Source organism: Arvicola amphibius, chromosome 12 (genome assembly GCF_903992535.2).
Source record: "Arvicola amphibius chromosome 12, mArvAmp1.2, whole genome shotgun sequence".
In the NCBI taxonomy this organism is placed as follows: Eukaryota; Metazoa; Chordata; class Mammalia; order Rodentia; family Cricetidae; genus Arvicola; species Arvicola amphibius.
Genome location: NC_052058.2, coordinates 86,772,252 through 86,792,969, shown reverse-complemented (window position 1 = coordinate 86,792,969; position 20,718 = coordinate 86,772,252). Strand labels below are relative to the sequence as shown.

General features: G+C 51.1%; 1 protein-coding gene across 15 annotated transcripts in view; it reads left to right on the top strand.

Annotated features, from left to right (window-relative positions):
- Nucleotides 1–20,484, top strand: part of Plekha6 (pleckstrin homology domain containing A6) — a 142,441-nt gene extending 121,957 nt beyond the window's left edge. For 10 of the 15 annotated variants that reach the window (XM_038349936.2, XM_038349920.2, XM_038349923.2 and 7 more), the window contains 11 exons: nucleotides 864–975; nucleotides 1,700–1,839; nucleotides 2,694–2,843; nucleotides 4,038–4,167; nucleotides 4,342–4,448; nucleotides 9,432–9,608; nucleotides 10,731–10,898; nucleotides 10,977–11,110; nucleotides 11,570–11,715; nucleotides 16,023–16,146; nucleotides 16,798–20,484. In XM_038349936.2, the coding sequence (XP_038205864.1) occupies nucleotides 864–975; nucleotides 1,700–1,839; nucleotides 2,694–2,843; nucleotides 4,038–4,167; nucleotides 4,342–4,448; nucleotides 9,432–9,608; nucleotides 10,731–10,898; nucleotides 10,977–11,110; nucleotides 11,570–11,715; nucleotides 16,023–16,138 (1,380 nt within the window). In that variant the 3' untranslated portion in view covers nucleotides 16,139–16,146; nucleotides 16,798–20,484. The remainder of the gene's footprint in view (nucleotides 1–863; nucleotides 976–1,699; nucleotides 1,840–2,693; nucleotides 2,844–4,037; nucleotides 4,168–4,341; nucleotides 4,449–9,431; nucleotides 9,609–10,730; nucleotides 10,899–10,976; nucleotides 11,111–11,569; nucleotides 11,716–16,022; nucleotides 16,147–16,797) is intronic. The other 5 variants (XM_038349928.2, XM_038349927.2, XM_038349921.2 and 2 more) reach the window with 4 other exon arrangements.
- The last annotated feature ends 234 nt before the right edge of the window (nucleotides 20,485–20,718 follow it).

Genomic DNA, 20,718 nt, shown 5'->3' with positions numbered 1-20,718 from the left:
TCCGGGGATGGGGAAGAAGCGGGCGGCTTGCAGGAGGGGGTAGATGGTGGAGGCTTCTGTTTTATTTTATTTTTGCCCTCGTCTTTTGTCTGACCGAGCCCTGTCTCTTCATTAGCTGGTTTTGTAAGCTCTGTCCCTCAGATGCAGTTAACGTCCTGCTTTCCTCCTGAGAGCAAAATTCACCTCCCTACCTTGGGCTGGGCAGGGTAAAGTGAGGAACCAGGGAACCCAGATGCTGCCACATCCAGGGGACCAGCTGCACTTTAAGTGCACACATCTTAGGAGGGAGGAGGGCCATGGGCAAGAACATCAGCTTCTGACTCAGAAAGGCCCATCCGTAGACACTGGCTGTGTGGCTTACTCGATGGATGGCCCTGGCTGCGGTCTCCTCTCTGCAGTAGGAGCCGCTGCCTGGGGACCTCGGTGGGGCATCCTGAAGCTGCGTTAGTGCACGCAAAGCATTTGGAGTGGTGCCTGGTACCAAGGCACACAGAAAAAAACGGCAGCTGTTAAATTTCAGAGTGTGAGCTGTAGTAGAATGTAGCTCATGGCTAGGCTGTTGGAATGTGAAAAAAAGGAAAGACCAAAAAACCACTGGAAAGTCTTACCCCATAGAAAACAGGATGTGTCCCCTGGTCCCCCGTGCGGGCTCAGTAGGGGTTCTTCACTCCGGCTTCTGAGGCTTTCGCTTTTCCGGAGACACAATTCTATATTAGCTAAAGATGCAGAGACTTCCCATAAAAAAAGCTATATGCTGGAGAGGGGTGTGTAGGCAGGAACGCAGGGATTCCAAAACCTGCTCAGAGGGGTCCAGGCCTCGGGCAGGGCTGGCACATCCTTGAGTCACTCTGCGGCTGTTTCAGAATGAGGTGCTCAATCGGCAAATTCAGAAGGAGATCTGGAGGATCCAAGACGTGATGGAAGGGCTGAGGAAGAACAACCCATCTCGGGGCACGGACACGGCCAAGCACAGGGGTAGGTACCCCCACATTCCTGACTCATCTACGCCCCTGCCAACTCACGCTAGAGGACCCCCAAGTGACTTCAAAGCTATCCCTAAGCCCAGGAACCCCCGAGTGACTTCAGAGCTATCCCTGAGCCCAGGGCTTCAGGCTGGATTTTCTTGTCACTTCAGAGGCTGCAATGTCACCTCTGTTTGCTCTCTTCGCTGCTTAGAGGACCTCTTAGTAGCCAGCCTGTGACCCCACCACAGGTGTCTCCCTTGCATCCTCCACTCCTTGTACCCATGTGTGTACACGCCATTCCCCCTCTACTCCTTGTACCCATGTGCATACACGTCATCCCTCCCTCCACTCCTTGTACCCATGTGTGTACACGCCATCCTTCCCTCCACTCCTTGTACCTATGTGTGTACACGCCATCCCTCTCTCCACTCCTTGTACCCATGTGTGTACACACCATCCCTCCCTCCACTCCTTGTACCCATGTGTGTACACGCTATTCCCCCTCTACTCCTTGTACCCATGTGCGTACACGCCATCTCTCCCTCCACTCCTTGTACCCATGTGTGTACACACCATCCCTCCCTCCACTCTTGTACCCATGTGTGTACACGCCATCCACCCTCCATTCCTTGTACCCATGTGTGTACACGCCATCCCTCCCTCCACTCCTTGTACCCATGTGTGTACACGCCACACCTCCCTCCACTCTTCACCCCTCTCTTCTGTTTCTCCAGGAGGACTCAGCACCTCAGCCACCTATAACTCCAACAGCCCAGCCAGCCCTCTCAGCTCTGCCAGCCTTACCAGTCCCCTGAGCCCCTTTTCAATGGTGTCTGGTTCTCAGGGATCTCCAACCAAACCAGGGTCCAGTGAGGTAAGCTGGGAAAATAGTACATGATCTATGGGGACAGAAAGGCCAGATCCTGACCACCGGAAAGGGCACGCAGTCTCCCCAGCTCTTCCCCAGGGCCCCCATCCTAGTGTTTTGGGATCATTGTCACAGTGGTTTGTAACCTCCCCTTGGGATTTTCCTGGCACCCACTCTCCCTGTCCTCTTTAGCTCCTCACAGGGAAGTCTTCCTGAGACCCAAGATGGCTTCTGAAGATCCCCTATATTTGGCGGGAATTTAAACCAGGAATATCCTGAAGTGAGGGGTTGAGCATGGGGAGCTGTTTGTTAGTCAGCTAGTCAACTGGTCATTCAGTGTTCATGGGATGGAATGAAGCCCTTAGACAGGCCCCCAGGGCCTTTTATTCAGAGAGTCTGCATCCAACAGGGACCAGTTCATAGCAGGCTATAACCTACAGGAGTAATAAGTCACATGGTTCAGACTTCAAAGACTGCACTCCTCCAAAGGAGGACAGGGTAGAACTTAAATGTGGCCGTGGTGTGTCTGGACAGAGAGGGGCCAAATGGGGTACAGGCAAGGGAGACAGAGGCAAAGATACTGGATGGGAAAAGCCCTGGTGTGATGGGGAGGCAGTACTGAGGGAGCTTTGGAAAAGTGGGGAGCAATGTGGAGGGACAGGCAGGAGGGGCTCAGTTGAGGAGACAGGCAGAGGGCTGCCGTTGGATCTGGAGCTCTGCCAGGCCAGGGTTGGGGTGTGGTGCCCAGGCCTGGGGTGTGCTTCATAGGTTAAGACTGTCTGGCTCCTGCTAATTCTCTCTTCTGCTCTCACAGTGGCCGCTCTCCTTCCTCCTAACGCTTTGGCTTCTCTCTGCCTCAGGAACCTGGCCCACCTCGGCCACCCCTCCCCAAAGCCTACGTCCCCCTGGACTCTCCTCCCACCGTCCCTCCACTCCCTAATGAGAGCCGCTTCTGGCCATACCCCAGCTCCCCTTCCTGGCATCACAGTGGCGAGACAGCCAGGGGTCAGGTACCCAGCATCCTTGGGGTTTGGAGGGTGGGACGGTGCAGTGTGGGACAAAGACCCAGGCGAGGGACAGGGTAGACCACTGGGGGTTGTTTTTCCACTCATTTCCACAAAGCTGTCTCTTCTGGCCCTGGGGTGACAGTCTCAAAGACTATCGTCCCTTTTGCTTTCCTGTGGACGGTGGAAAATGAATTACAATCCTACCCAATCTTGGCTCACGAGAATCTGATGGTTTTGGGCACAGAGCCCTGCCAATATGATTAAACCAAAGAAAACGGAGTGACCTCTTCCCCAGTGCCATCCCAGGCCCTTCCTGCCCCTTGCCCACCTCAGACCCCTGTCCTCTCGTGTTCTTGTTCTGCCTCTGTCTCGTTCTCACTGGGTCTCATGAGCCTCAGGTGTATTAGGAAGGACACCAGCCCTCACCTCCTGTTTGGGCTTCTTACGTGGGTCCTTAGGACAAAGAGGTATATAATTAGACTCAGACTTGGTTGTATGTTATTGGGAGACCCATGTTCTATCCAGACTCGGTTATATGTAGTTTGTGTAGCTGAGGCCTTACCAGTGAGACAGGCGGAATAGTTGACATTGCCTGTCGCTGTACACTAAGAAATGGACAAGACTTGCCCATTGTCTAGGGTTCTGTCTGGGCAACGGCTGTGCTTTCAGACTCTAGCCTTGTTCTTATTTTCTGAATGTTCTATGAGGCTTGCCTATACAATCTTTGACTGTACAATAGGAAGAGGCTGCTCAGAGGCTGTCTGAAGTCTCATAGCTTGGGGAACCCACAGGCAAAAGCCCTTTTTCAAATCCCTAGAATCCTGGTATCAAAGTCTACCTGGTTCTTTTGGCCTAGTCTGCATGAATCCTGACAGGACCCTCAGAGACCCTAGAATGTGTAGCTCCCTCTGGTGACTTCTATGATCCAGAGCCCACAGTCTGTGCTTCTTCAAGCTTTCCACGACACCTGGGTTGCGCAGGGACCTTCTGATTAGCCCAAAATGAAACCTCCTTGGCCCTCATTCCCAAGAGAACGCAGTCGATGAGACACAGGTGAGAGCCATCCGACCCATTACTAGCTAGCACTCATGCAATTTCCCTGTTCTCTGATCTTAAAGGATTTGGAGGAAGGCACTAAGGAGGCCAGATTTCTATCCTTCACCCTAACTCAGTCATTTTCTCATCCCTCCTTCCCAGACCAAAACAGGCTATGAGTCAAGCAAGAAAGACCCCGACCAGACATCACTCCTGGATACCCCCAGAGACATCAGCCTCGTGCCCACCAGACAAGAGCTGGAGGCAGAGAAGCAGGCAGCTCTCAACAAAGGTATGTGTCAGCCCATACTTGCCTAGGTAGGCTGAGGTACTCCCTCATGCTGGAGGAGCGTGCTCACCCACCCTTGACCTTGCTGGAGAGAGAGCAACCAGGCCTCTCCCCAAGAAGCAGATGCTCTGGCCCCTGCTTCCCACAAGGCCCACTGGTTGCTCTATCTCGCTATAGTTGGCATCGTGCCCCCTCGGACAAAATCTCCTGCTGAAGAAGAGATGACGCCGTCAGGAGTGGTGAGAAGGACCACCAATGGCCTCACTAATGGCCTCTCCTCTCGGGTAAGTGCCCGCCTATAGGCTCTGAGGGCTTGTACCCAGCGGTCATGACCACTCAAGACCCAGAGCCAGGGAGGGAGGCAAACCATGAGGGAGGAAGAATGGTCCTTCATAGATGTACCAAGGGTCAAGGAAGATGAGCATGAAACAGGAGAGTGTTTGACATCGTCTTAGCATGCTGTGGCAGGATGTAGCAGGGAGAACAGAGGACAGAGTGCAGTGTGCTGTTAGGTTCCCCAGGGCTCCTGGGAATTAACACATCACCACACCCATCTAGTGGTTTAAAACAACACAACTTTATACTCCTAGTTAGGAGGCCAGGAGTCCAAAGTCAGGGCACCACCAGTGTTGGCTCCTTGGTAAACCTGAGAGACTCTGTCCCATGTCTCCCTTGGTAAATAGTGTTTCCCTGCCAGGCTTAGCATCCACCAGATCACTCTCATATTGCCTTCTCTGTTTGTCCTTCCCTTTTCTTAAAAGGACACTCCGCATTGGATTTTGGGTCCCTAAATTCATGATGACCTCATCTTCAGATTCTTTTTTTTTAAATATTTATTTATTTATTATGTATACAATATTCTGTTTGTGTGTATGCCTGTGGGCCAGAAGAGGGCACCAGACCTCATTACAGATGGTTGTGAGCCACCATGTGGTTGCTGGGAATTGAACTCAGGACCTTTGGAAGAGCAGGCGGTGCTCTTAACCACTGAGCCATCTCTCCAGCCACCATCTTCAGATTCTTAATTATAACTGTAGAAACCTATTTCCAAAAAAGGGCATACTCTCAGCATAGGAAGCTATGGTTTAGATAGATCTTTTGAAGATCACTATTCAACAACTGCAGTGCCATTCCACTTGAAAAAGTACTCATTCTGCTCCAGGAACCCCAAAACTTCAACTCATGACATCATTAACCTTAATACTAAAATCTCATCTATTATTAACTCAGAAGCCCCACATCTCCAGCCAGGCATGGTGGCTCATGCCTATTCCCCAGGACTTGACAGACTAAGGACACACAGTGAGTTCTAGGTCAGCCTAGATTACAGAATCAGACCCTGTCTCAAGAAGCAAAGACAGACAGGATAGGAGAAAAGGCTCAGCAGGTAAAGTTGTTGCTTTGCAAGCGTGAGAAACTGAGTTCAGATTCCCAATACCCATGTCAAAGCCAGGCATAACGGCATTCTCCTGTAACCCCACCTTTGGGGGTGTAAAGACAGGCTTATCCAGGGAACTCAGTACCAGCTAGTCTAGCCAAGACGGTGGGCACCAGGTTCAGTGAGAGACCCTGTCTCACAAAGGAAGATGGGGAGCAGTAGAGGAAGGCAGCTGGAATCTAATCTCCAGCCTCTACACATGCATGCACAAGTGAGCATATCCTCACACAAATGTGTGCACAATGCACCCCACCCCACACAAAGCGGCTAAGTCCCATAACTCATCATAGGAATCATGTCTAGCAGGACTCTAGATCATATTTCATATGGGGCAGAATTTTTCTAAGTTAGCCTGCTTCTAAAATACAACAGCATAAGATAATTTTTCTTTTATTTACCTTTTCATCGTGTGTGTGTGGATGCAGGAGTATGTATGCCATGATACAGGTGTGGAGGTCAGAGGTCAACTTTTAGAGATCAATTCTCACCTTCCACCTTGTTAGGCAGGGTCTCTCTCGTTTCTGCTGCTGTACCGTACATGCCAGGCTAGCTGGCCTGTGGACTTCCAGGTGATTCCTCTGTCTCTGCTGCTGCTCATTTCAGGGTAGTGGTGCTGGGATTACAGGTGACTGCCACCACATCCAGCTAAAACATGGGTTCCAGGGATCGAACTTGGATCACTGGCCTTGCACAGCTAACACTTTCACCTGCTGAGCTTTCTTCCTGGCCCTGAGATAATAATTTGTGTCCCAAAGAGAAGTTAAAAGGTATAAAAGCATCTCTAACCTCAAGGAAGTTGTTTTGCCAGTGCTGGGATCAGACCCCAGAGCCTTGTGCATGCCACCAAATGCTGCACCTCTAAGCTATAACCTCAGGTCCTACGGCCTGAGGATAGTCTCCTGGGGCTTGTTGTCCTGCCTACGGGTGGGTAAAGGCTCCACCAGCCCTTGGTGTCAGGCTGGTCTTTCTTTCAGGGTCAGCCTGCCTTTTCTTGAGGGGTAGCCGGCATTTGTAGCTAAGAAGCTCTGTTAGCCAATTTCTTGCCTTTGTCACCTCCAGAAATCTGATGGCTTTTTCTTCACATTCTCATTTTATCCACAAACTGGCAGCATTGGTTCTGATAGCATTCTCACAACAACAGGTGGCCCTGTTGTTCATTGTGGGGTCTCTTCAGAGCCTTCATGGGTGCCCCATCTCTATTTCTAATTCCTGAGATGCTAGATTAGATCAACAGTCATATCTTAGTCTTTTCAGCAAGATTTCCTTGGTCCTCTTATAGGGTGTTCTTCCTACCAGTGCTTGCCGATTCTTTTTGGTCATTCTCTCTCTCTCTCTCTCTCTCTCTCTCTCTCTCTCTCTCTCTCTCTCTCTCTCTCTCTCTCTCTCTCTCTCTCTCTCTCTCTCCTCCTCCTCCTCCTCCTCCTCCTCCTCCTCCTCCTCTTCTTCCTCTTTCTCCTCCTCCTCCTCTTCCTCTTTCTCCTCCTTCTCCTCCTCCTCTCCTCTCCCTCTCCCTTTCTCTCTCTCTTCTTTTCTTTTTTGTTTTTTTTTTTCCTTTAAGACAGGGTTTCTCTGTGTAGCCCTGGCTGTTCTGGAATAACTCTGTAGACCATGCTGTCCTCAAACTCAGATCTCAGAGATCCACCTGCCTCTGCCTCCTGAGTCCTCCTGAGTGCTGGGATTAACGGCGTGCACCACCACCTCAGCTCTGTTAACACTTTTCAACATTCTGCTTGGAAATCTTTTCAGCTAAATATCCAAACAGACTACTTAACAGCTCTGCTTTTGCATCCCACGGTGAAGAACATTTAGTCAAGTTTCTGCAATTTTATGGTAAATTTGTTGTTCAATAGCATGCCCCTCACTTCCTTCTGCAGTTTCACTGGAAGTACCTTTAACATTCACTTTTCGGCCAGTGTTTGTGTGGGAGGCAGTGTGTGTGTGTGTGTGTGTGTGTGTGTAGTGTATGTGTGTGTAGTGTGTGGTGTGTGTGTGGTATGTGGTATGTGTGTGTCTGTGTGTATGTACGGTATGTGTGTGGTATGTGTGTGGTATGTGTGTGTATGTAGTGTGTGTGTGTACAGTGTATATGTGTAGCATGTGGTATACGGTATGTGTGTGGTATGTGTGTGTAGTGGTGTGTGTATGTGTACAGTGTGTGTGTAGTATGTGATATACGGTATGTGTGTGGTATGTGTGTAGTGGTGTATGTGTGTGTGTGGTATGTGTATGTGTACAGTGTGTGTGTAGTATGTGGTATGTTTATGTAATGTGTGTGTCGCATGTGGTACGTATGTATGATGTGTGTGTGATATGTGTATATAAGGATAGGCACACAGCACACACACCACAGTGCACATGTGGAAGTCAGAGGACTCAGATGTTGGCCCTTGCCTTCCATCTTGATTGAGACAGTTTCTTGTTTGCTGCTGCATACCCCAGGCTAGCCAGCCCTCGAGCTCCTGGCGATTCTCCTATCTGGCTCCCATCTCCCCACAGGAGCCCTGGGATTGCAGGCGTGTGTGGGTTCCGGGGATTCAAACTCAAGTCTTCATACACCTGCTTCCCCATTGAGCCTCTTCTCTAGCTCCTCTGCCAGTGTTTGTTGGTGATATGAATTCACTCTAAGATACTAGAAACCTTATCTTCTGTTTTTCCCTTATTATTTTTATTTTATTGACAACATCTCACTACATAGCCCTGCTTACCTAGAATTTACTATGCAGAACAGACTGGCCTCGAACTCACAGATATCCTCCTGCCTCTGCATCCTGGCTGCTGGGATTAAAGGTGTGTACCACCATGCCCAGCTTCTCTTCTTTTACCTTTTCTTTCCTTCACCAAAATCATTTTGAAGCCCGCATTTCTACCAATGAAATCTAGGATTTTCCCCTCATTATTTACCTCAAAACTCTCTCGGCCTCTACGCATTTCTTGATTCTGAAGTCTCTTCTATTTCTTGGCACCCCATTTCCTAGTATCTCAGTCTTTGTAGGCTTCGCAGGGATCCTGAAACAAAATTCACCATGTACTATGTAGCTTAAAACTCTTTTGTGCAGGGCTGGAGAGATGGCTCAGTGGTTAAGAGCATTGCCTGCTCTTCCAAAAGGTCCTGAGTTCAATTCCCGGCAACCACATGGTGGCTCATAACCATTGGTAATAAGGTCTGGTGCCCTCTTCTGGCCTGCAGACATAAACACAGACAGAATATTGTATACATAATAAATAAATATTTAAAAAAAAAACTCTGGGCTGGAGAGATGGCTCAGTGGTTAAGAGCATTGCCTGCTCTTCCAATGGTCCTGAGTTCAGTTCCCGCAACCACATGGTGGCTCACAACTATCTGTAAATAGTGTATACATAATAAATAAATAAATAAATATTTTTTTTAAAAAAAAAACTCTTTTGTGCATGGAGTCCAAAATGAAGGTGCTGGCAGGGCTGGTCCCTCTGATGGTGCTTAGGGAAGATCCATTCACCTCCCTCCGACGTGGGGACCCAGCTAACCAGACTCGGCCTTTGTTTGCATGCGGATGAATCATCCTAGTCTCTGCTTCCATCTCCATCACCCTCTTCCTGCCCTGTGTTGCCATCTTGTCTGTCTTTTGCGGGGACAGTTGCTACTGGATCCAGGTCAGCTCTGGATGATCTCATGTTTCCAAATAAAGTCACATTTGCAGGCACCAGGGGCCAGAATAAATTTGACATATTTTTTCTGGAACCCTTGTTCAGCCCTCTATGGGCAGGCTACCTCCAGAAGGAACACTTTGAGAGAGCTGGGGGACCCGGTGGGGCGGGGAGCACATGACAGAGCCTCGCTTCCCCCCTACAGCAGGAGCGCCCCAAGAGTGCTGTGTTCCCTGGAGAGGGCAAGGTGAAGATGAGCGTGGAGGAGCAGATGGACCGGATGAGGCGGCATCAGAGCGGCTCAGTGAAGGAAAAGCGGAGGAGCCTGCAGCTCCCAGCCAGCCCTGCCCCTGAACCTAGCACCCGGCCTGCCTACAAAGTGGTAATGTCCCCTCAGCTGCCCACAGGCCTGAGTCCGCCATCTGTCCCCACACTGCTGCTCTCAGCCCATGGCCAGCCTGGACCAGGGAGCTTGAAGAGAGAGGAGACTGGAGGCTCCTGGGATACCCCACGTAGAGTTCCTTCAGCCCGTGTTTCCTCTTTGTTTAGTGAAAAGTAATGCCAAGAAAGAATGATGGATGCTTTTGCTAAAATGAAGTGTTCAAAAATTCATTTAGTGTTTAAGAGCACTTTGCTGCTCTTGCAGAGGACTGGAGTTCAGATCCTGGCACTCAACATCAGATGCATCACAACTACCTGTAATCCTAATTACAGGAGATCCAAGCAAGCACCCACATACACATACTATATATACACGTGCTCACACACACACACACACACACACACAAACACACACACACAATTAAAAAGAAAAACTAATTAGGTAGAGAGTAGTGCACAATCCATCATGTAGAAAGAGCCATCATTTTTATGTGATTCTGGGCACCTTGTCTATTGAGCATTGGCCTGGGTACCCTGAAGACAGCATGGTAGCTCCCTAAGCAGTGCTGTTCACGGAGCCGTCTATATTCCTTCATTTAACACCATCAGTGACAGCCATGATTTCCAGTGTATCACCCCCGTTTTATAGAAAGGGAAGTCAAGTCAAGAGAGACAGAGCTTTCTGGGTCTCACAGCTATAAGCACAAAGGTGGGCATAGCATCTGCTTAATTTCTCTTTACAGTAAGTTTCTGGAACAGAGAAGAAGTTTGATGCAAATCCTTCCTTCATACAGTTTCGCTCCAGTCGATAGGTCAGAACTTCTGTAACATGAAACTCTTAGAAATCAATATAGGACACACTGCTCCTACAGTGCCAGGTGTGCAGTACAGACTGTAAGGACAGGAGTGAGCACTGACAGGAGATATGGACGAGACTGTACCTCTGAGCCTTGCTGTAGGCGGGTGTCGGGGAAGCAGAGAGGAAGGAGGGGGACTCTGCAGTGCAGGCCAGTAGGAGCCTGACCAAGGATGCTGGTCGGGGACAGGGATACAGGAATAGTAAGAACTGCCTGGAGGGAGACAGGGGTGGAAGTGATCTGGTCATGACAGGGCTATCCCCCAGGTGCGCCGTCACCGCAGCATCCATGAAGTGGACATCTCCAACCTGGAGGCAGCCCTGAGGGCTGAGGAACCTGGTGGCCAGGCCTATGAGACGCCACGGGAGGAGATCGCCCGGCTTCGCAAAATGGAGCTGGAACCCCAGCACTACGATGTGGACATCAGTAAGGAGGTGAGTGGTCCAGGACAGGGCTGAGGGAGGAGGGTGGTCAGGGAGGGGCTGTAGGTGGTGACCTCAGGCCCTCTACAGCTCTCCACTCCAGACAAAGTCCTCATTCCTGAACGGTACATTGACCTGGAACCAGACACTCCCTTGAGCCCCGAGGAGTTGAAGGAGAAGCAGAAGAAAGTGGAGAGGATCAAGACACTCATTGCCAAATCCAGGTGATAGGCCTAGGCGAGCCTCCATCCCGCTGCCCTCCCTGCACCTAGGTTCTGTAGGCACTAGATGTCTTGGAGGCTCCGTGCCTCCCCAGGGTAGAGAAAACAGACACAGTGGCCAGGGGCAGATGACTATACCCAAGCATCTGGCAGAATGAGGTTGCTGCTGCTAGACCCCAGAAAGACCTACTGGGCTTGTGCACAAAATGGAAGGTGCCTTTGCTCATCTTCCCCGCTTCAAGGCTGCCCCACATGTTCACTTGAACCTTTGAAAACGTTGAGGGTAGGGATCCCAACAGTCTTGCCAGGGTCTCCCTTACTCTGCAGCCAGCCTTGCTGGGCACCAGAGGCTGCACACTCAAAGGTCCCTGGTCCTCCCCACCAACCTCAGCTACAGACCTCCCCAAGCCAATTGGACTATGCTGTCCCTCCCTCCATGTCTGTGTGTCTGTGCCTCTTCAGTATGCAGAACGTGGTGCCCATCGGCGAGGGGGACTCTGTGGACATGCCCCAGGACTCAGAGAGCCAGCTGCAGGAGCAGGAGAAGCGGATTGAAATCTCCTGTGCCCTGGCGACCGAGGCCTCCCGCAGGGGCCGCATGCTGTCTGGTGAGAGGGGCTGGGCCTAGCTCGCTCCGCCAGGGACACCAGCTGACCAGGTGTAGGGGAGGAAGTGCAGTACTGCCAGGGGGGCAGGCTTGGAGAGACACCAGGCCAAGGAGACGGCCCTCAGGGTCATAGTGAGCATTCACTCAGCCGCCGGGTTTGTGCTAGGCACGGTATAAAGGGACCAGAGTGGCTAACCTCCAGGCACTCAGCTTGTGATGCTCACAGCCACTTTATAGAGGACCGGTCAGAGGATGCAGGGAGCTCTGAGCCATCCGACCCTGGAAAGGCACGGAGAAGAGAAGTGGATGGAGTGTCCTGGGGAAGCATAGGCGTGTCTGTCCCCCTGGGTGAGAAGGCTAGGAGGTCAGTTTTCCTTCTGCTTCTCTTCCTTGCTAAGCGCAAATAGAAGAATGGAAAGATGAGCAAAGCAAAGCAGCCAAGCCCTGGAGAGCGGTTCCATCTCCACCTCGGCTGTTGACCCAAATTCACTTTCTAATTAGGAAGAGCTGAGGAAGAAGTGGCGTCACACTGACCCAAAAGTCCCACTTAGATACCGTAGTGTTGAGGCCACCAGGACTAACTTCCTCAGGCTAGAGAAGCATCCTGGAAGACGGGAATGTGGCTGGACTTTGAATGAAGGGGAATCTGTCTGAATGGGAGGGGAAGGTGAGGCAGCAGTTAACTCATCCCCACATAGTAGGAACATTTAATTTTGTTTTGTTTTTGAGACAGGGTCTGGCCTTGTAGCCCAGCCTGGTCTGGAACTCTTGATCCTCCTGCTTAGGCTCCTGAGTGCAGGGATTATTGGCATGCCCTACCATGCCCACCAAGTGTGAACTTTGGTGGCCACAGTTAGGAGGAATGATCTGAAATCAGCCATGGCTTAAGGTGACTAGCAGGAATGAGAGAGACCAGGTTACAGGCCCCAGCTGCAGCGGTCCTGACAGGGCAGGAGCAAGCAGATAAAGTTGGAATCAGGAGCACCGTGGAAGGGGTGGTACTTTGTGTTGGTGACAATCAGTGCTCCAAGCCTCCATTTCCTCACTGGTAAAATTCAGAACATCTTTCTTCAGTTCAGACGGAGCCAGGGTCAGAAGCAACAGGTGGCATCCCCTCGCCCAGCGCTGGGGTGTTAGTGCTGTGGCGATGCCCGCACGGCAATTCTGGTAGACCTGTTTGCGTCAGCAAGAGCTGAGGTTGAAGTGGGCGCCCTCCGTCCTGTCTCTAACTTCGTATACGCACATTACAGCAGGAGGGTTGTAAGTCCCAACAAAGAAGGAAGACAGCTCAGGAAGCTCTGGAGGCCGCAGGTGCTCCAATGACAGGCTCTCCACAGACTGGCGCTGCCAGTCAGGAGGGCCCAGCTCCTTTCCTGTAGCTAAGGCAGCAGAACCAGTTTGGCTGCGGTCAGGGAGGCCTCCTGTGACCTCTCCTTACTTACTTTAGGTACAAAAGAAATCTGAACCGGAATTGAACTTGCACCAAAATTCCACATGCTTGGGCAAAAGTCACTTCCTATTTCAAGAGGGCAGCCTGTACGATGCTTAAAAACTCCCCTCTGGCCTGCCACACCCCTGGCTTTCTCTGCTGTTAACCAACAGTCCAGGTTTTTTGAGAGCAAACCTCTAGGCCAATCAGATGTTTCCTGACAGCATTTCAGGGTCTGTGTGCTGAAAGCAAACAGTCACTGTGCTTTTGCCAAAACCCCCAACAATTCAAAAAATGGCTACGGTAGGGCCAGACCTCAGCCCTAGCCCACTGTCCCTGCTATCATTGGCCCGTGGCCCAGAGGCCCCAGAGCAAGAACTAGTCCTGGGCACATGCAGTGTAGGCATAGGCTCACACCCAGGACACTAGGAGGGAGGACAGTTGGGCGTAGGTCCCGAAAACAGCGGGCGTGGATTGGAGTGCTAAAGGGGTGTGTGTGTGTCGTAGACCACACAACCCATGAGGAGTGCTCTGTTTTGTGAGTCTACCTGGCTGCTACACACTGACTCAGTATGTACCAGATGAGAAGACGCGGCCGTTCTGAGTCTGTGTCCCTGGCACAGATCTCATGTGCAATATCTGCGTCTGGTGATGTTTGCAGATGTGCATCTGTGTGTGTCCGGATGATTGGTTGTAGGAATGTTTGAGGGCAAATGTAGGTACACGTATGAGTGTACGGTGTGCGGGTGGAGGTGATATCTGTGAATGTGTGTATGTGTGAGTGTACAGTGTGCCGGTGGAGGTGACATCTGTGAATGTGTGTATTTTTTTCTTTTTTCTTTTTTTGGTTTTTCGAGAAAGGGTTTCTCTGTAGCTTTTTAAAAGCCTGTCCTGGAACTAGCTCTTGTAGACCAGGCTGGCCTCGAACTCACAGAGATCCGCCTGCCTCTGCCTCCCGAGTGCTGGGATTAAAGGCATGCGCCACCACCGCCCGGCTGAATGTGTGTATTTATGTGTGACTGGCTTTACGTGTGTCAGGAATGCTGAGGCCTATCCCGTATGTTGTGCGCAGTGTACACCCTGTAGCACTGTGAGTGAGTCTGGGTACCAGCTGAGAGGTGGATGCACTCATAAGTGGTGTGGCTACTCACGCTTGCAGGTGTGCATGCACCATGGTACCACATCTGTCCAACATGGACTTGCTACACATTCGAAGTTAGCTTGTTTCAGAGGATATAGTCTTAATATATATATTTAGTGTGTCTATTTTTTAAAGAGATCATATTCACATAACAGCCCTTTTCTTCCTCAGTTACTGCTCTCAATAACCTTATATTTCTGACCTCTGTTGAAGGCGCGCTCCCAGGAGCTGCCGTCTCTCTCTGCAACTAAGTGTGATCTCTGCAACTCAAGTGTTCTCTTTACTTTTCATAAAAGGATTCTCTTCACTTGTTAGAGCTACACAGGGGCTTTCAACTCTCCTCTCTCTCTCCCTTTTCTGGGCCCCATTTCCAGTCTGTGGGTCAGGATGCCCATAGGTCAACACCTATTAGAACTGTGCATGACAGTGACTGGACTTCACAGGACTCTGTGGGTCAGTTGCAAGAACCTCACTAGGCAGCTGCTAGAACATCTGTTTTGACATCCCTGGGTGCTTCCTTGCCTACGTGTTGGGTTTTTGACTGCTTTAGAGTCTGAACATAGCCCATATGTGGTCCCCCTTTGGTGATACGGGCATGCCTATGAATGTGTCGGGAAGTATTGGTGAGTGCTTTTGCCTCTGATGTGCCAAGGATGTGGGCTCATATGGAAACATCGAGGCTTGAAAGTATGCGAACACATATCTTAGTTGTGTAAAATGATGTAACCATGTGGAGTGGTCAGATCCCAGGCACCAACGACATTATGTGAGGTAGACATGATCTCACATCTGCTTGAGCAACCTGGGCTGTGAGCACACTGGGGCTGTGCCCATAGCAATAGTAGGAGCCACGTGGGCCCCGTGTTGCACAGAAGTCAGGGAAGGTGATGCCAGGGTGGGAAACAAGGACCTGGAAGTTTAGTGCCACATCCTGGAAATGCAGCGTGACTCCGGGCTGAGGTCTGGTTCTTCTCTGAGCCCGAGCGAGGACATTCTGCCATCCTTCCGCCTTGGCAACACTTAGAGGAGTCCTTGTCGTTGTCTTTCCCCTTCGCTGTTCTTCCCATGGAATCATGATGATACAGTAAAATCTCATCAGTTCAAACGTCACGATTATAGAATTCAACACAATTTTACATGAGTGGACTGAGGGCCCTCTGCTGGGCCGGCCGGCGTGGACGCTCTATGATCATGGGTGTTACTTCTGAGCCCTTGGTCACACCGAATTGGCATAGATGGCTTTAGGCTATGCTCTTTGGAAATGATCATCATGGTAACTGTCCGGCTTCTATGTTAAGTGGGGACCTGGCGTTGCGGACTGATGTGATTTTGTTGCACTATTAATCGTTATCATGATTAACTGCCGTAGATGGTGTGAAGTGACGCTCTGTCTTCATTCCGTCTGCACAGAGTAGAATTTGACTCTCCCAATGTGAGAGTCACAAAGGGAGTCTTTGTCCCAGAATGGGGTGCAGCCTCATGCACCGTCACCCTGGTTCTTAGCAGAGCCTGGGTTTGGCCCCGTCTCCTCCGGGGCCTCACTATCCTCCATTGCACCCTGGGAATAAAGACGGCTTTGCCTCTGCTTGAGCGAGCTCCCCAAGCCAGCTCTTCTCTCTCTGCTTGCTTCCCTGCCTTGCTCCCTCCCCAGGGAGTAGCCTCGCTTGCTCTGAGTGCCCAGTCTCCTCCCCAGTACCCTTTGTCTTCTATTCACTGCCCTGTTCATTTCTGTTTCCAGTGCAATGTGCCACCCCAAGCCCTCCCACCTCCCCTGCTTCCCCGACTCCACCAATCAACCCCCTACCGTCTGAACGCCCACGGGGCGCCGACAGCAGCCATACCATGCGGGTCTGAGCTCTGACGTAAGCACTTTTCTACTGTATTTCATGCACCCCAGGGAGGGGGGCCCTTCCCTCACCCCCCCCCAGTCATGTACGCCCTGTCATTGCTTCAGCCCACCCCGGTGCCCTGTGCGCAATGTCCCCTCCATCTGTCCGCTTGAGCCACCAATGTCTCTGAGCGGTCCTGGCTGCAGGTGGCTGCCCGTGCTGCTTCCTAGATATGACGATGCTCATGACTCTGCTTCTTTGCAAGCAGAAGGGAATGGTGCAAAGTTCACACATGTCTGCTGCTCGGGGAAAGTATCTCCCTGGCCCCTACCTCTGTACCTGCTACCCTATACTTCCCGTCTGCTAACCAGCTTCCATCTCTTGAGACCCATGGCAATCCTGCCACAGAACCCTAAGAAGCCCCTAGAAGCTGTGTCCCCACTCCCAGATGTAGCCCAGGGCAGTGCTAGAACCTGGCTTTGCTCTTCCTAACCCCGCCCCCAGCAGCAATAGCCTTGTGTTAGGAATGGGAAAGAACCCAACTTGTTACCCTCCCTTCCACACTCTCCAGTTTGGGGAAGGGGTGGCTCCTCAGCTCTCGGTCATGAAGCTTCCTACTCCCCAGAGAAGCTGGCTGTACCTGTAGCCCTCGGTTCTTGTCTCATCTGTGTCTCTGTTTTCTAGTGCAAGCCCTGGCTGAGGCCAATGCTGTGATGCTCCACAGAGCCACCTTCTGATAGCACACCTGGGACTCTGGCTCCTCATCCTGGCCCCCTGCCCTCGCACCTGGGAAGCCAGGCTGGGATCCAGGGCTGCTTCGGAAAGGAGCATGGATGCCTTCAAATCCACATCTGCTGCCCTCACCCTGAAGCCTGCACTGTCATGCCGTGGATGGCAATGCCAAGGTGTCATCCTCTCTGATGCCCCAGTCACAGAGAGCTCAAGTGCAGTTCTGGATGGCATTGTGTGGCCCTCCTACACCGTCCCCTGATGGAGACCGTGTTCTGGTGGGGAGCATGCCCTCAGCTATGGGTGAGGACTGGGAGTGAAGACAGGACAGACTGTATCCCTTGGAACCCACAGCACAGTGAGAGACCGACTCTTGCCATCGTCTTCCTCCCCTTCAGTCCCAGCTGCCTCAGCGAGGCCCAAGGCTTTGACACAGCAATGCTGATGAGTTCCCTGGAGACCAGCTGCCCTGCTTGAGCCAAAGAGAAGATGAGGAGTGCTAGGGGGAGGCCCCCAGGCTCCTGGAGGGGTCGGGTGTGGTGTGGATAGAAGACAGCAGGTCTGTGCAGTGTCTGAGGGCAGGTCGGAAGCGGGAGCAGACAGAAGAAGAGAGAGGCTTGGAGACTGAAGGAAGGGAAAGTCGGACGCTTTCCACAGGCAACGAGGATGTAAGGAAGGAGGGAAATGGAAGGGAGAGTAGAAATGGCTTCCCTAGAGTGGAGCCTCCAGTTCATGCCAAGTCGAGGGCCTGACTATCACCCCTGTACTTTCACATCTTCCTCAGAAGCAGGTGGCTCCAGGAGGACTCGCTAGGCACACAGCTGCCTCAGCTGAGGTGCTTGGTAGCAAGGTGTGGAGGAAGGGGATGTTGGATGAGACAGCCTGGGATGTGGTCCATCTGTCTCGAGGCCTGCTGTTTGTATCTCTCCTAGGGTCAGGGGCAGAGAGGACTGTCTTACTGTCTGTCCTGACTGTCTGTCAGCCTTGGAGCCTTACCTAGCCAGTTTCTTGACCTATTTAAACCTGGAGAGTGCTGTGGGCCAGCTGAGGGTTAACCCTGGGAGTAGGGGATGTGAGGCCAGGTTCTAGGTCCTTACTCCTCATCTCAGGCATCCAGAGCAGGACCAGAGGCTGGGTTTTCTCACAACCCACCTACCCAGGGAGGACAGGTCAGGGAGAGACAGGAGCAGAGCATAGTCTTCCTCTATTCCACCTACTGTGAGTGAATGTAGCCAGAGTGCAGTGAAGGAAGGCCAGCTGCAGACACTGATCTCCAGCCCTGCTCTGCAAGACTAGCCCAGAGACTTCAGCCTGCGCATCAGTGGTCCCAAGAAACAGCTGCATCATCTCCCATCTATCCATCGCTGCTCCTTCATGGGCTGGGACAGTTACTGGTTCATATGCAAGTAAAGATGACAATTCATTCAACAAATACTAGTCAAGCACTTTTTGTGTATTAGGTACTGCTCTAGGTGCTTAGCATATTGTCTTGCTTCTGAGAGACTGGATTGGGAGGATTCCACCTGTAGTCACTCTGTCAGGCTTCTGGAAAGTGCCCCTTGGTGACATTCCCTGTCTACATAGTCCAAGCACCCAAAACCTGTCCTTTCTTCCTTAAAGGTGATAGTGGGATTAGCTCCCAGGTTAGCCTCTCTGTCCATACCCTGTTCCACAAGAAACAAAGTTTTTAGAGCTTCCCCTGTGTTTATCTCTCCTTTTTTAAAAAAAAATATGGTATTTTTAGAAATACACGTTAAATCCCAAGAAATGTCTGCGCCTTCTCCACCACTCTCATCCCGTATTCCTTCATAAAGCTGGCTCTTTATGTTGCTTTACATGCCTTAATATATGTTTTATGGAAGTGATCATGTCATGGTTACCCATGTAATATCTGTCTATGTATTTGTCTGGATGTCAATCCTTTATCAGCTCCCGCCCAGATCCATTTTCTGTCCATGCCTTTCTCAGCATGTAGAAACCATGCCCCTTACCTTTTTGATCCAAAGAAGGGGACAGAAAAGACTTATTCTAAGGTAGACCTACTTTATGCTTTTGTTTAAAAGCATATATATTTCCAGAATGCGCAATGTCTGGAAGGGATTGGTGATCTGTGAGGAGACTGAGGTGGTTGTCCCTAGCCTGGGTCCCTGTCCTTCCCTTTGCCCCAGTGGCTTCCTTCCCATTACCCAGTCATTGTAAAGGACTGGTCCTCAGGCTCATCCCGACTGCATCCTGCAGGAGCAGGACATTCCTTTGAAAGTCCTGGTCAAAGAATTTGACTTCGCGGTCGACTTTGGAAGGCAGTCTAAGGGCTGTCGGGCATGTGAATCTCCTGAAGGAAGTGTTTATAACTGCAGTCGTGCAGTCCTCACACGGGCCCCTGGACCACCTACCCCCCACATCCCTCTGCGAGAAAAGGCCAGGTTGCTGGCAGTGTATGCTAGCCAGTTTGAAGGAAGTCAGTCTGCTCCCTGACAGACCCGAGACCCAGAGAAAGTGCTTGGGATCCTCTGTGTTTTTCGGTGATGGCTGTGGCTCCCAGGCCTCTCATAGCTTTCTCTCGAGCCCACTCTGTGTCACACCCAGCTCCCTCTAGGCCTTTTCTTTCTGGGAATCTTTATGGCACATCGGTCTGGCATCCAGACTTGAAGCCTCATTCTTGATTGGGGAGGGCCCTACAGTCAATGTCACATCTTAGTCTTTCTCAAGAAGAAACCCGCAGTGTGTTGGCAAAACTGTGGGCTGGAGTTCAGGCCTGTGCTAGCTCAGCCTTCCAAACTTGCTTCCTGACAGGTGAAGTGAGCAAGGAGGTTCTAGCCTTTCAAGGACTGGGGCAGGATGGAGTCCTCACCCCAGGTCTGAACTGATATGTCTGGGAATTTTACAGCACTTCCGGCCAGCCTTTGATACCTGACCTCCAACTCTGGCATTCGTTGGCCCTCCTCCCAGCCTCGAGCCTCTTGCTATGAATGAACAGGGCCCAGATATAAGCCCCGGGTAAGCACCCCTCCTAGGGTACCCGCATAGGGCCTTCCCAATGAACGCATTACCTCCTCCACCAAAATCCAAGAGGCTGCGATCAAATACTGCTACTGTCACTTTAAAGACTTCTGAGGAAACCAGCTTGCAAGTGGCAAGTGTGCTCTCTTGCCTTTGTGAAAGGCATGTTCTTGGGGGCAGGGCTACTTCTGCAAGATGGAACCCCTTCCTTCCCTCTTAGGCACCCTCCTCCTGGCAGCTCTTAAAACTAAGGAAAAATACTATATATAAATATATATATATATACATATCTATTTATGCATATATTTGGGGCCAATTTGATTTGCTAGTGTTAGACAATAAACCATACAAGGACATTTATGATCTCAGTGTCTTTATTTAGTATGAAAGTGACCTTAGACAAAGAGTTAAGGTTAGATGAGCAGCATCTCTGTTGGGACCACACGGCTGTAGCATCCCTTGAGCATCTATCTAGCCCATCATCCTCCGCTGGAGGATGCGCCTGGAGAGGTAGGTGAGAGCTTGCTCCCTCCTCTCAGTGGCAGTCTCACCAGGTTAGGTACTAAAGAACCCGATGAGCTCTGCATTTGTATCCTGCAAGTTTGTATAAACCAATGCTGGAAATAAAATGAATGGTTTGTACCTGTGGCGTGTGTGTCCTCTCGGTGTCCGTGTCAGCCTTTTGCTGCCCTGCCCTCGGGGTCCACAGGTAACGGATTTGATGGGAAAAGGAAGTAGGGTTGGGGGGCTGGGACAGGCACAACGCCCGTGACAGCTCTTCCCTGTCACCACCTTAGCTGCACTTCTCAACTTCCTTCCAAAGTAAGCAGAGTTTAACATAGAATGTCTTCAGTCTGGAGCTGGGGTGGCGGCGGG